General features: G+C 53.0%; 1 protein-coding gene across 1 annotated transcript in view; it reads left to right on the top strand.

Moving 5' to 3' along the window:
* Window positions 1–14,674, top strand: part of csmd2 (CUB and Sushi multiple domains 2) — an 899,615-nt gene that overhangs the window by 647,223 nt on the left and 237,718 nt on the right. The window contains exon 37 of the mRNA XM_071373664.1: window positions 1,152–1,361. Coding sequence (XP_071229765.1) covers window positions 1,152–1,361 — 210 coding nt within the window. The remainder of the gene's footprint in view (window positions 1–1,151; window positions 1,362–14,674) is intronic.

Here is a 14,674-nt window from a genome sequence, read left to right as displayed (position 1 = left end):
TTGATGTGTCATCATGGTGGTCGCTGACTTGTGGTCAGACTCACTCAGGTGGATTTTTTTTTTTAAATTGCACCTTTTTTTCAATGATGATTTGAATGTCATTGAGAAAACAGTGTCAAGTATGTTTTTGTATTTGCAAAAATCCTTTCTGAATTTAAAAGTAATCCTTGAAGTTATCATCAGGTTTTTCAATAGGATCTGTAGTCTGATTAGAATATTTTAGCTGGTAACGTAATGGATTACAGTTCCAGTTTTTTTGTAATCCCGTACATGTAACTGATTACATGTAATTCCTGATCTACATGTATGATCTCCACCCCAGGAGCAACATGCTAGAACACCTGTCCCACAGACGCCGGTTCAGCGTCATTTACATTTAGTTGAGTTAACATGAATTCAACGTGTCATCGAACAAATAATTGCTTCATGTCATTGAAGCTACGTAGGTTAACATCGGGTTAACAAACAAGACAACATTTTCCCAATGTTGATGACTTTTTTCAAATCCGATCAGTTTGGGAGGTGGAGACAGGAGGGAGAGGTTTCTGGGGTTGGGAGGTGGAGACAGGAGGGAGAGGTTTCTGGGGTTGGGAGGTGGAGACAGGAGGGGGAGGTTTCTGGGGTTGGGAGGTGGAGACAGGAGGGGGAGGTTTCTGGGGTTGGGAGGTGGAGACAGGAGGGGGAGGTTTCTGGGGTTGGGAGGTGGAGACAGGAGGGAGAGGTTTCTGGGTTTGGGCGGTGGAGACAGGAGGGGAGGTTTCTGGTGTTGGGAGGTGGAGACAGGAGGGGGAGGTTTCTGGGGTTGGGAGGTGGAGACAGGAGGGGGAGGTTTCTGGGGTTGGGAGATGGAGACAGGAGGGGGAGGTTTCTGGGGTTGGGAGGTGGAGACAGGAGGGGGAGGTTTCTGGGGTTGGGAGGTGGAGACAGGAGGGAGAGGTTTCTGGTGTTGGGAGGTGGAGACAGGAGGGGGAGGTTTCTGGGGTTGGGAGGTGGAGACAGGAGGGGGAGGTTTCTGGGGTTGGGAGGTGGAGACAGGAGGGGGAGGTGGAGTTTTTTCTCCAGTGAGGTGTTACAAGTAGTTGTTTGTCTCTCTGTGGATTGTATTTCCTGGTACTGTCTCTTAATCTAACCTTGTATTCCATCACCCCCAGGAGCCCATGTCCAGTTCCTCAACTTCTCCACCGAGGCCAACCATGACTTTCTGGAGATAAGGAACGGCCCACTGGACACCAGCACTGTGATTGGTCGATTCAGTGGACAGGATGTCCCGCCCTCCCTGCTCACCACCTCCCATGAGACCACAGTGTATTTCCATAGTGACCACTCCCAGAACAAGCCAGGCTTCAGGTTTGAGTACCAGGGTAAGAGACTCAGGAGGTTACACTAACTTTTGGATGCATGAACCAAGTTTTTGATCTCCACATTTCATCTAATGTTCTGAATTTCACAGTATATTTCCCATTCAGGCATCTATCCTAGCTGGATCACAACTAGGGTTGCAAATTTTGGGGAATATTGTAACGGCAGCCTTCCGTCTCTTCACGAGAAGAGGAGGTGTAGCAGGGATCGGACCAAGACGCAGCATAGCCAGTGCTCAACATGTTTAATTACAAACAAATACTGTGAACACTTACAACAATTACAAAATAACAAACTTGGCAAACCCGAAACAGCCCTATCTGGTGCAGAGAAAACACAGAGACAGGAAACAACCACCCACAAACCCCAACACAAAACAAGCCACCTATATATGATTCCCAATCAGAGACAACACAAAACATCTGCCTCTGATTGAGAACCATATTAGGCCAAACATAGAAACAGACAAACTAGACACACAACATAGAATGCCCACCCAGCTCACGTCCTGACCAACACTAAAACAAGCAAAATACATAAGAACTATGGTCAGAACGTGACAAATATTCAGAGGTGGAAACTTTCCGTGGAAATATATGGGAATTAACAGAAATATATGCAAATAAATATTAATACCATATAAATGTAGATTGTTTTTTATTGGATATACTGTATTTACCATAGAGAGAGACAGAAACATAAACCTTTTACCTTATCATAAGTAGACATAATTGCAAAATATTAAATCCTTCCAATAGAAATAAAAAATATATTTAGTTACGAATTTAACTTTAGTTAAATGAGTTGACTCTTCACATGGGATGAATTCACTGAACAACAAAAGAAAGGGAATATTGAATGATCCCCAATGATCCATCGGGTCTCCCAGAAACGTTTTCAACATACATCTTTAAAATGATAGTCTAGAAACTAAAGCTTTGGTTGTCTTCCTCTTGAACATCAGACTCTGAGGCCTCATCTTCACTGTCACTTTCCAACCTGGTTGAGGATGGCTTGTTGTCAGGCTCAAAAAGCTTCAAATTTGCCCGGATGGCCACCAATTTTTCAACCCTTGTATTGGTCAGCCTGTTGTGTGTTTTGGTGTTGTTACGCCCTGACCATAGAGAACCCTTGGTTCTCTATGGTAAAGTAGGTCAGGGCGTGACTAGGGGGTGATCTAGTATATTTATTTCTATGTTGGTGCTAATATGGTTCCCAATTAGAGGCAGCTGTTTGTCGTTGTCTCTAATCGGGGAACATATTTAGGTAGCCATTTTCCCCACCTGTGTTTTGTGGGATATTGTTTGTTTGTGTGTTTGTTTGCTAGTTGCACCACTTTTGTTACGTTTCATTGTTTCTTTATTTGTTTTGTTCAAAGTTTCACTTAATAAAATATGTGGAACTCAGAGCACGCTGTGCCTTGGTCCATCTCTCCACACGTCCGTGACAGGTGTGTGTGTTCCCAAACAAGGACCAGTTGCGCTCTGATGTTGTTGGGATTTGGAGGATGATGGAGGCAACAGGGGAAAGAGCCTCAGATCCACAAAGTCCCTTCCACCAGGTGGCTGAGGAGATATGTTGGCACGACTGCCATATTACATCTCCATCCCAAAGCCCTTGCTTGGAAGAGAACCTTACCAGACTGCCAAGAACCTTGCCCTCATCCATGCAAAGATGGCGAGACACGGTAGTGATGACACCATAGGCCTTGTTGATCTCTGCACCAGACAGGATGCTCTTGCCAGCATACTTGGGGTCCAACATGTACACTGCGGTGTGTATGGGCTTCAGGCAGAAGTCTTCACGCTTTCTGATGTATTTCAGAACTGCAGTTTCCTCTGCTTGGAGCAACAGTGAAGTGGGCAGGGCAGTGCGGATGTCTTCTCTTACATCTGCAAGCAGAGTCTGAACATCAGACAGAATGGCATTGTCTCCCTCAATCCGCCCAATGGCTACTGCTATAGGTTTCAGGAGTTTTCAAACTGCTTACCACTCTCTCCCAAAATACATCATCCAGGAGGATCCTCTTGATGGGGCATTTCTTGGAGAGACTCCTTCCCCTCCAGGAGACTGTCAAACATGATGACATCACCACCCCAGCTGGTGTTGCTGTGCAGCTTCAATGTGGTGCTCTTATTCTTCTCACTTTGCTTGGTGAGGTAGATTGCTGCTATAACTTGATGACCCTTCACATAACTAACCATTTCCATTGGCTCTCTTGTAGAGTGTATCCATTGTTTTCAGTGCCATGATGTCCTTGAGGAGCAGATTCAATGCATGAGCAGCACAGCCAATGGGTGTGATGTGAGGGTAGGACTCCTCCACTTTAGACCAAGCAGCCTTCATGTTCACAGCGTTGTCTGTCACCAGTGCAAATACCTTCTGTGGTCCAAGGTCATTGATGACTGCCTTCATCTCATCTGCAATGTAGAGACCGGTGTGTCTGTTGTCCCTTGTGTCTGTGCTCTTGTAGAATACTGGTTGAGGGTTGGAGATGATGTAGTTAATTATTCCTTGCCCACGAACATTCAACCACCCATCAGAGATGATTGCAATACAGTCTGCTTTCTCTATGATTTTCTTGATCTTCACTTGAACTCTGTTGAACTCTGCATCCAGCAAATGAGTAGATAAAGCATGTCTGGTTGGAGGGGTGTCTGCTGGGCGAAGAACATTCAGAAATCTCTCCCAATACACACTGCCTGTGAGCATCAGAGGTGAACCAGTTGCATACACAGCTCGAGCAAGACATTCATCAGCATTTCTCTGACTACGTTCCTCCATTGAGTCAAAACAACTTCTGATTCCAGGAGGACCATGAGCTGTTGCTATCGATAAGGTGTCTGATTCATCATTTTCACCTAGAATAGAAGTAGAGGGACTTTTGTCAGAGGTTGCTTGTTGTGAGTGCTGAGGGAACTTTATGCACTTGGCCAGATGATTCTGCATCTTTGTTGCATTCTTCACATGATTTGGCACAGTATTTGCAACTGTACACAGCTTTTCCTTCTACATTAGCTGCAGTGAAATGTCTCGACAAATCAGATAGTGCCCGTGGCATTTTCCTGTAAAGATTATAAATAAATGAGTAAAAAAAAATAATACAATTCCATGTACAGATAAATAGTTAAGCAGTTAGATTAAACAACTCCTTTGTAAGATACATGTTTTTAAAGGAAACATGTATGGAAACAGGTGAATTAAAACCCCTCAATTATCAGGCTCAAGCAAGCTAAAACCCACATGGTAGCAAAAACTAACTAGCAAAAATGGTTAACAAGTAATAAATAATTTAATCACACTTTGCTGTAGGCTACTATTTACTAGTTAATTAACAAAAAATCATGTATGTCCTATAAAATATATTCAACCCACCAAGTATTGCAATCAAAACTTACCAGAAAGAATGTAGTCCTTGGCTCAGACAGTGTAGTAGTGTGGGCTCAATAGCATCTCATTAGTGTGCAAGATCTTGAGAATCAGCTGCACATGTGATGGAAGAATACACTGCACATGTGATGGAAGAATACACTGCACATGTGATGGAAGAATGCACTGCACATGCAGAGGGTTGCAATTCCATTGAATTGGGGATAGTTTAACCAAAATGTGCCACAAGCCCTAGAATTGCCTTGTGTGTATCCCACACAAAAAAAGGTTCACTATTGAATTTAAGCAAAATTCCCAGAATTCCAGGGCTTCTACTTCCCATGAAAAGTTTTTGAACCTAAATTACGGCAGATGACTTATCGCTAAATCATTAGCCTGAAAACGTCTGATAAACTTTCATTTTAAAGTGAACTATCTCTTTGAGAATACAAAGTACACTATAGATACAAAGGTATGTGGACACCACTTCAAATTAGTGGATTTGGCTATTTCAGCCTCACCCGTCACTGACAAGTGTATAAACTCCAGCACACCGCCTTGCAATCTCCATAGACAAACATTGGCAGTAGAATGGCCTTACTGAGGAGCTCAGTGACATTCAAACTGACACCGTCATAGGATGTCACCTTTCCAACACGTCAGTTCGTCATATTTCTGCCCTGCTAGAGCTGCCGTGGTCAACAGTAAGTGCTTTTATTGTAAAAGAGAAACATCTAGGAGCAACAAAGGCTCAGCCGTGAAGTGGTAGACCATACAAGCTCCCAGAACGGGACAGCTGAGTGCTGAAGCGCTCGGGCGTGTAAATATGTGTCTGTCCTTGGTTGCAAGAGTGTCTTTTGATGAAACTTACATAGGTAGCATTTCACTGTTGACTGATCTTGGATGTAAACCTATAATTTATTGAGATTACTCATAGTGCTCTCATGTACCAAGTTCTATCAAGCTAATAAACCCCAAGACTCTGTAAAACTGCCCCGGGTATAAACCTGTATTTAAACTATGTTACGATTCATTCAAAAAACCTCCCCTTCCTGTCTCCACCTCCCAACCCCAGAAACATCCCCGTCCTGTCTCCACCTCCCCCTCCTGTCTCCAACTCCCAACCCCAGAAACCCCCCCTCCTGTCTCCACCTCCCAACCCCAGAAACCTCCCCCTCCTGTCTCCACCTCCCAACCCCAGAAACCTCCCCTCCTGTCTCCACCTCCCAACCCCAGAAACCTCCCCCTCCTGTCTCCACCTCCCAACCCCAGAAACCTCCCCCTCCTGTCTCCACCTCCCAACCCCAGAAACCTCCCCCTCCTGTCTCCACCTCCCAACCCCAGAAACCTCCCCCTCCTGTCTCCACCTCCCAACCCCAGAAACCTCCCCTCCTGTCTCCACCTCCCCAACCCCAGAAACCTCTCCCTCCTGTCTCCACCTCCCAACCCCAGAAACCTCCCCCTCCTGTCTCCACCTCCCAACCCCAGAAACCTCCCCGTCCTGTCTCCACCTCCCCTCCTGTCTCCACCTCCCAACCCCAGAAACATCCCCGTCCTGTCTCCACCTCCCCCTCCTGTCTCCAACTCCCAACCCCAGAAACCTCCCCTCCTGTCTCCACCTCCCCAACCCCAGAAACCTCTCCCTCCTGTCTCCACCTCCCAACCCCAGAAACCTCCCCTCCTGTCTCCACCTCCCCAACCCCAGAAACCTCCCCCTCCTGTCTCCACCTCCCAACCCCAGAAACCTCCCCCTCCTGTCTCCACCTCCCAACCCCAGAAACCTCCCCCTCCTGTCTCCACCTCCCAACCCCAGAAACCTCCCCCTCCTGTCTCCACCTCCCAACCCCAGAAACCTCCCCCTCCTGTCTCCACCTCCCAACCCCAGAAACCTCCCCCTCCTGTCTCCACCTCCCAACCCCAGAAACCTCCCCCTCCTGTCTCCACCTCCCAACCCCAGAAACCTCCCCCTCCTGTCTCCACCTCCCAACCCCAGAAACCTCCCCCTCCTGTCTCCACCTCCCAACCCCAGAAACCTCCCCTCCTGTCTCCACCTCCCAACCCCAGAAACATCCCCGTCCTGTCTCCACCTCCCCCTCCTGTCTCCAACTCCCAACCCCAGAAACCTCCCCTCCTGTCTCCACCTCCCCAACCCCAGAAACCTCTCCCTCCTGTCTCCACCTCCCAACCCCAGAAACCTCCCCTCCTGTCTCCACCTCCCAACCCCAGAAACCTCCCCCTCCTGTCTCCACCTCCCAACCCCAGAAACCTCCCCCTCCTGTCTCCACCTCCCAACCCCAGAAACCTCCCCCTCCTGTCTCCACCTCCCAACCCCAGAAACCTCCCCCTCCTGTCTCCACCTCCCAACCCCAGAAACCTCCCCTCCTGTCTCCACCTCCCAACCCCAGAAACCTCCCCCTCCTGTCTCCACCTCCCAACCCCAGAAACCTCCCCCTCCTGTCTCCACCTCCCAACCCCAGAAACCTCCCCCTCCTGTCTCCACCTCCCAACCCCAGAAACCTCCCCCTCCTGTCTCCACCTCCCAACCCCAGAAACCTCCCCTCCTGTCTCCACCTCCCAACCCCAGAAACCTCCCCCTCCTGTCTCCACCTCCCAAGCCCAGAAACCTCCCCCTCCTGTCTCCACCTCCCAACCCCAGAAACCTCCCCCTCCTGTCTCCACCTCCCAACCCCAGAAACCTCCCCTCCTGTCTCCACCTCCCAACCCCAGAAACCTCCCCCTCCTGTCTCCACCTCCCAACCCCAGAAATCTCCCCCTCCTGTCTCCACCTCCCAACCCCAGAAACCTCCCCCTCCTGTCTCCACCTCCCAACCCCAGAAACCTCCCCCTCCTGTCTCCACCTCCCAACCCCAGAAACCTCCCCTCCTGTCTCCACCTCCCCAACCCCAGAAACCTCTCCCTCCTGTCTCCACCTCCCAACCCCAGAAACCTCCCCCTCCTGTCTCCATCTCCCAACCCCAGAAACCTCCCCGTCCTGTCTCCACCTCCCCTCCTGTCTCCACCTCCCAACCCCAGAAACATCCCCGTCCTGTCTCCACCTCCCCCTCCTGTCTCCAACTCCCAACCCCAGAAACCTCCCCTCCTGTCTCCACCTCCCCAACCCCAGAAACCTCTCCCTCCTGTCTCCACCTCCCAACCCCAGAAACCTCCCCTCCTGTCTCCACCTCCCCAACCCCAGAAACCTCCCCCTCCTGTCTCCACCTCCCAACCCCAGAAACCTCCCCCTCCTGTCTCCACCTCCCAACTCCAGAAACCTCTCCCTCCTGTCTCCACCTCCCAACCCCAGAAACCTCCCCCTCCTGTCTCCACCTCCCAACCCCAGAAACCTCCCCCTCCTGTCTCCAACTCCCAACCCCAGAAACCTCCCCCTCCTGTCTCCACCTCCCAACCCCAGAAACCTCCCCCTCCTGTCTCCACCTCCCAACCCCAGAAACCTCCCCCTCCTGTCTCCACCTCCCAACCCCAGAAACCTCCCCCTCCTGTCTCCACCTCCCAACCCCAGAAACCTCCCCCTCCTGTCTCCAACTCCCAACCCCAGAAACCTCCCCCTCCTGTCTCCACCTCCCAACCCCAGAAACCTCCCCCTCCTGTCTCCACCTCCCAACCCCAGAAACCTCCCCCTCCTGTCTCCACCTCCCAACCCCAGAAACCTCCCCCTCCTGTCTCCACCTCCCAACCCCAGAAACCTCCCCCTCCTGTCTCCACCTCCCAACCCCAGAAACCTCCCCCTCCTGTCTCCACCTCCCAACCCCAGAAACCTCCCCCTCCTGTCTCCACCTCCCAACCCCAGAAACCTCCCCTCCTGTCTCCACCTCCCAACCCCAGAAACATCCCCGTCCTGTCTCCACCTCCCCCTCCTGTCTCCAACTCCCAACCCCAGAAACCTCCCCTCCTGTCTCCATCTCCCAACCCCAGAAACCTCCCCCTCCTGTCTCCACCTCCCAACCCCAGAAACCTCCCCCTCCTGTCTCCACCTCCCAACCCCAGAAACCTCCCCCTCCTGTCTCCAACTCCCAACCCCAGAAACCTCCCCCTCCTGTCTCCACCTCCCAACCCCAGAAACCTCCCCCTCCTGTCTCCACCTCCCAACCCCAGAAACCTCCCCCTCCTGTCTCCACCTCCCAACCCCAGAAACCTCCCCCTCCTGTCTCCACCTCCCAACCCCAGAAACCTCCCCCTCCTGTCTCCACCTCCCAACCCCAGAAACCTCCCCCTCCTGTCTCCACCTCCCAACCCCAGAAACCTCCCCCTCCTGTCTCCACCTCCCAACCCCAGAAACCTCCCCCTCCTGTCTCCACCTCCCAACCCCAGAAACCTCCCCTCCTGTCTCCACCTCCCCAACCCCAGAAACCTCTCCCTCCTGTCTCCACCTCCCAACCCCAGAAACCTCCCCCTCCTGTCTCCACCTCCCAACCCCAGAAACCTCCCCCTCCTGTCTCCACCTCCCAACCCCAGAAACCTCTCCCTCCTGTCTCCACCTCCCAACCCCAGAAACCTCCCCCTCCTGTCTCCACCTCCCAACCCCAGAAACCTCCCCCTCCTGTCTCCACCTCCCAACTCCAGAAACCTCTCCCTCCTGTCTCCACCTCCCAACCCCAGAAACCTCCCCCTCCTGTCTCCAACTCCCAACCCCAGAAACCTCCCCCTCCTGTCTCCACCTCCCAACCCCAGAAACCTCCCCCTCCTGTCTCCACCTCCCAACCCCAGAAACCTCCCCCTCCTGTCTCCACCTCCCAACCCCAGAAACCTCCCCCTCCTGTCTCCACCTCCCAACCCCAGAAACCTCCCCCTCCTGTCTCCACCTCCCAACCCCAGAAACCTCCCCCTCCTGTCTCCACCTCCCAACCCCAGAAACCTCCCCCTCCTGTCTCCAACTCCCAACCCCAGAAACCTCCCCCTCCTGTCTCCACCTCCCAACCCCAGAAACCTCCCCCTCCTGTCTCCACCTCCCAACCCCAGAAACCTCCCCCTCCTGTCTCCACCTCCCAACCCCAGAAACCTCCCCCTCCTGTCTCCACCTCCCAACCCCAGAAACCTCCCCCTCCTGTCTCCACCTCCCAACCCCAGAAACCTCCCCCTCCTGTCTCCACCTCCCAACCCCAGAAACCTCCCCCTCCTGTCTCCACCTCCCAACCCCAGAAACCTCCCCCTCCTGTCTCCACCTCCCAACCCCAGAAACCTCCCCCTCCTGTCTCCACCTCCCAACCCCAGAAACCTCCCCCTCCTGTCTCCACCTCCCAACCCCAGAAACCTCCCCTCCTGTCTCCACCTCCCCAACCCCAGAAACCTCTCCCTCCTGTCTCCACCTCCCAACCCCAGAAACCTCCCCCTCCTGTCTCCACCTCCCAACCCCAGAAACCTCCCCCTCCTGTCTCCACCTCCCAACCCCAGAAACCTCTCCCTCCTGTCTCCACCTCCCAACCCCAGAAACCTCCCCCTCCTGTCTCCACCTCCCAACCCCAGAAACCTCCCCCTCCTGTCTCCACCTCCCAACTCCAGAAACCTCTCCCTCCTGTCTCCACCTCCCAACCCCAGAAACCTCCCCCTCCTGTCTCCAACTCCCAACCCCAGAAACCTCCCCCTCCTGTCTCCACCTCCCAACCCCAGAAACCTCCCCCTCCTGTCTCCACCTCCCAACCCCAGAAACCTCCCCCTCCTGTCTCCACCTCCCAACCCCAGAAACCTCCCCCTCCTGTCTCCACCTCCCAACCCCAGAAACCTCCCCCTCCTGTCTCCACCTCCCAACCCCAGAAACCTCCCCCTCCTGTCTCCAACTCCCAACCCCAGAAACCTCCCCCTCCTGTCTCCACCTCCCAACCCCAGAAACCTCCCCCTCCTGTCTCCACCTCCCAACCCCAGAAACCTCCCCCTCCTGTCTCCACCTCCCAACCCCAGAAACCCCCCCCTCCTGTCTCCACCTCCCAACCCCAGAAACCTCCCCCTCCTGTCTCCACCTCCCAACCCCAGAAACCTCCCCCTCCTGTCTCCACCTCCCAACTCCAGAAACCTCTCCCTCCTGTCTCCACCTCCCAACCCCAGAAACCTCCCCCTCCTGTCTCCAACTCCCAACCCCAGAAACCTCCCCCTCCTGTCTCCACCTCCCAACCCCAGAAACCTCCCCCTCCTGTCTCCACCTCCCAACCCCAGAAACCTCCCCCTCCTGTCTCCACCTCCCAACCCCAGAAACCTCCCCCTCCTGTCTCCACCTCCCAACCCCAGAAACCTCCCCTCCTGTCTCCACCTCCCAACCCCAGAAACCTCCCCCTCCTGTCTCCAACTCCCAACCCCAGAAACCTCCCCCTCCTGTCTCCACCTCCCAACCCCAGAAACCTCCCCCTCCTGTCTCCACCTCCCAACCCCAGAAACCTCCCCCTCCTGTCTCCACCTCCCAACCCCAGAAACCTCCCCCTCCTGTCTCCACCTCCCAACCCCAGAAACCTCCCCCTCCTGTCTCCACCTCCCAACCCCAGAAACCTCCCCCTCCTGTCTCCACCTCCCAACCCCAGAAACCTCCCCCTCCTGTCTCCACCTCCCAACCCCAGAAACCTCCCCCTCCTGTCTCCACCTCCCAACCCCAGAAACCTCCCCCTCCTGTCTCCACCTCCCAACCCCAGAAACCTCCCCTCCTGTCTCCACCTCCCCAACCCCAGAAACCTCTCCCTCCTGTCTCCACCTCCCAACCCCAGAAACCTCCCCCTCCTGTCTCCACCTCCCAACCCCAGAAACCTCCCCCTCCTGTCTCCACCTCCCAACCCCAGAAACCTCTCCCTCCTGTCTCCACCTCCCAACCCCAGAAACCTCCCCCTCCTGTCTCCACCTCCCAACCCCAGAAACCTCCCCCTCCTGTCTCCACCTCCCAACCCCAGAAACCTCCCCCTCCTGTCTCCACCTCCCAACCCCAGAAACCTCCCCCTCCTGTCTCCACCTCCCAACCCCAGAAACCTCCCCCTCCTGTCTCCACCTCCCAACTCCAGAAACCTCTCCCTCCTGTCTCCACCTCCCAACCCCAGAAACCTCCCCCTCCTGTCTCCAACTCCCAACCCCAGAAACCTCCCCCTCCTGTCTCCACCTCCCAACCCCAGAAACCTCCCCCTCCTGTCTCCACCTCCCAACCCCAGAAACCTCCCCCTCCTGTCTCCACCTCCCAACCCCAGAAACCTCCCCCTCCTGTCTCCACCTCCCAACCCCAGAAACCTCCCCCTCCTGTCTCCACCTCCCAACCCCAGAAACCTCTCCCTCCTGTCTCCACCTCCCAACCCCAGAAACCTCCCCCTCCTGTCTCCAACTCCCAACCCCAGAAACCTCCCCCTCCTGTCTCCACCTCCCAACCCCAGAAACCTCCCCCTCCTGTCTCCACCTCCCAACCCCAGAAACCTCCCCCTCCTGTCTCCACCTCCCAACCCCAGAAACCTCCCCCTCCTGTCTCCACCTCCCAACCCCAGAAACCTCCCCCTCCTGTCTCCACCTCCCAACCCCAGAAACCTCCCCCTCCTGTCTCCAACTCCCAACCCCAGAAACCTCCCCCTCCTGTCTCCACCTCCCAACCCCAGAAACCTCCCCCTCCTGTCTCCACCTCCCAACCCCAGAAACCTCCCCCTCCTGTCTCCACCTCCCAACCCCAGAAACCTCCCCCTCCTGTCTCCACCTCCCAACCCCAGAAACCTCCCCCTCCTGTCTCCACCTCCCAACCCCAGAAACCTCCCCCTCCTGTCTCCACCTCCCAACCCCAGAAACCTCCCCCTCCTGTCTCCAACTCCCAACCCCAGAAACCAGAAAGGGGAAAACCTTTATCTACAAAGTCACGGTACAAAGGTGCTCAACTTTATATTGTGATTCAGTGAACGAGTGGCAAATTGAAATCTACTATCTTGCATTTCCATAATTATGTTACATTAGCATTTAAACCATTATATATATATATAGCATTATATTTGGAAATGCCCCCTTTTGCAACGCATGCATGACTTATCTCTCACAAAGGATGCTCTGATCCAGAGAAATCCATTTCTTTAGTCATCTTTATATCCTGGGCCTTCAAGGCTCAGTGAGTATTTATTTCTCTCTCTCTCTCTCTCTCTCTCTCTCTCTCTCTCTCTCTCTCTCTCTCTCTCTCTCTCTCTCTCTCTTTCTCTCTCTCTCTCTCTCTTTCTCTCTCTCTCGCTCTCTTTTGTTTTTAACGAGAAATGAGCTGGGAATAATTTGCTCATAGCTCTGATGACTGCATCAAACTACAGCTTGCTGAAGAATGTTTTTATATATTTCTTTCTCCCAAAAGAAAGTGAGAGAGCGAGACAGTGGACAATTCTCAATTGGGTGAAAGTCAGTCCTTTCCTCTTCCACCGTCCTCCTCTCCTCTGTGAGGTCGATGAGTATCCTCCTCTCCTCTGTGAGGTCGATGAGTGTCCTCCTCTCCTCTGTGAGGTCGATGAGTATCCTCCTCTCCTCTGTGAGGTCGATGAGTGTCCTCCTCTCCTCTGTGAGGTCGATGAGTGTCCTCCTCTCCTCTGTGAGGTTGAGAGGTCGATGATAGTGTCCTCCTCTCCTCTGTGAGGTTGAGAGGTCGATGATAGTGTCCTCCTCTCCTCTGTGAGGTCGATGAGTGTCCTCTCTGTGAGGTTGAGAGGTCGATGAGAGTGTCCTCTCCTCTGTGAGGTCGATGAGTGTCCTCTCCTCTGTGAAGTTGATGAGTGTCCTCTCCTCTGTGAGGTTGAGAGGTCGATGAGAGTGTCCTCCTCTCCTCCGGGAGGTCGATGAGAGTGTCCTCTCCTAAGGGAGGTCGATGAGAGTGTCCTCCTCTCCTCCGTGAGGTCGATGAGAGTGTCCTCCTCTCCTCTGTGAGGTCGATGACAGTGTCCTCCTCTCCTCCGTGAAGTCGATGAGAGTGTCCTCGTCTCCTCAATAGCTTCATCCCACAGAGGGACCACAACTATCCTCTCAGGTTAACTATTGCTAAAGCGTTTAGAAATCTGCCATTTTGAATCACCAGGGAGGACAAAGAGAGTAAAGAGTAAAGAAAAGATGTCAGATGTCAGATGTCAGGTGTCAGGTGTCAGGAGTCAGGTGTCAGATGTGAGATGTCAGGTGTCAGGTGTCAGATGTCAGATGTCAGATGTCAGATGTCAGGGTAGAGGTGTCAGTATTCAGATACATCATTTACAGCCTCACAGCGATGTGTTACTGAATATGGGCCAAGGGTTGCAGAGAAACCGACCAGAGAGGAGGAAAATGCCCACAGCAGGCGGCCATTGCTGTTTACCGCCCTGATCACAAATGGACCAGGGTTCCTTTTGTCAACAAGTATAGTGACTCAAATATTTGTCAAACATCATTTTTTTTTTAATTGGCAATTTGACGAGGCTACATTTACCCAGAAGAAAACTATAACCAAACAAATATTATTTTTAATTTCAGTTGACAAATACGAGACAAGAAAAAATGATCTCTGTGACTAAAATCTGTGTGGACTGGACAAGAGTTTTTGGAGAGATTGAGAGCTTTTCAGTGATAAGCACAGATGCCCAGCGCAGTTCTGTTCAGCAGTGGGTAGGATGCGTCCGGCTCTGTTTATAGCCCAACACAGCCTACATCAGCTGGTGAGCTCCGTTTATAGCCAAACACAGCCTACATCAGCTGGTGAGCTCCGTTTATAGCCAAACACAGCCTACATCAGCTGGTGAGCTCCGTTTATAGCCAAACACAGCCTACATCAGCTGGTGAGCTCCGTTTATAGCCAAACACAGCCTACATCAGCTGGTGAGCTCCGTTCATAGCCCAACACAGCCTACATCAGCTGGTGAGCTCTGTTTATAGCCAAACACAGCCTACATCAGCTGGTGAGCTCTGTTTATAGCCAAACACAGCCTACATCAGCTGGTGAGCTCTGTTTATAGCCAAACACAGCCTACATCAGCTGGTGAGCTCTGTTTAT

Source organism: Salvelinus alpinus, chromosome 29 (genome assembly GCF_045679555.1).
Source record: "Salvelinus alpinus chromosome 29, SLU_Salpinus.1, whole genome shotgun sequence".
In the NCBI taxonomy this organism is placed as follows: Eukaryota; Metazoa; Chordata; class Actinopteri; order Salmoniformes; family Salmonidae; genus Salvelinus; species Salvelinus alpinus.
Note: the sequence above shows the minus strand (reverse complement) of the source record. Positions and strands in the feature narration are given on the sequence as shown.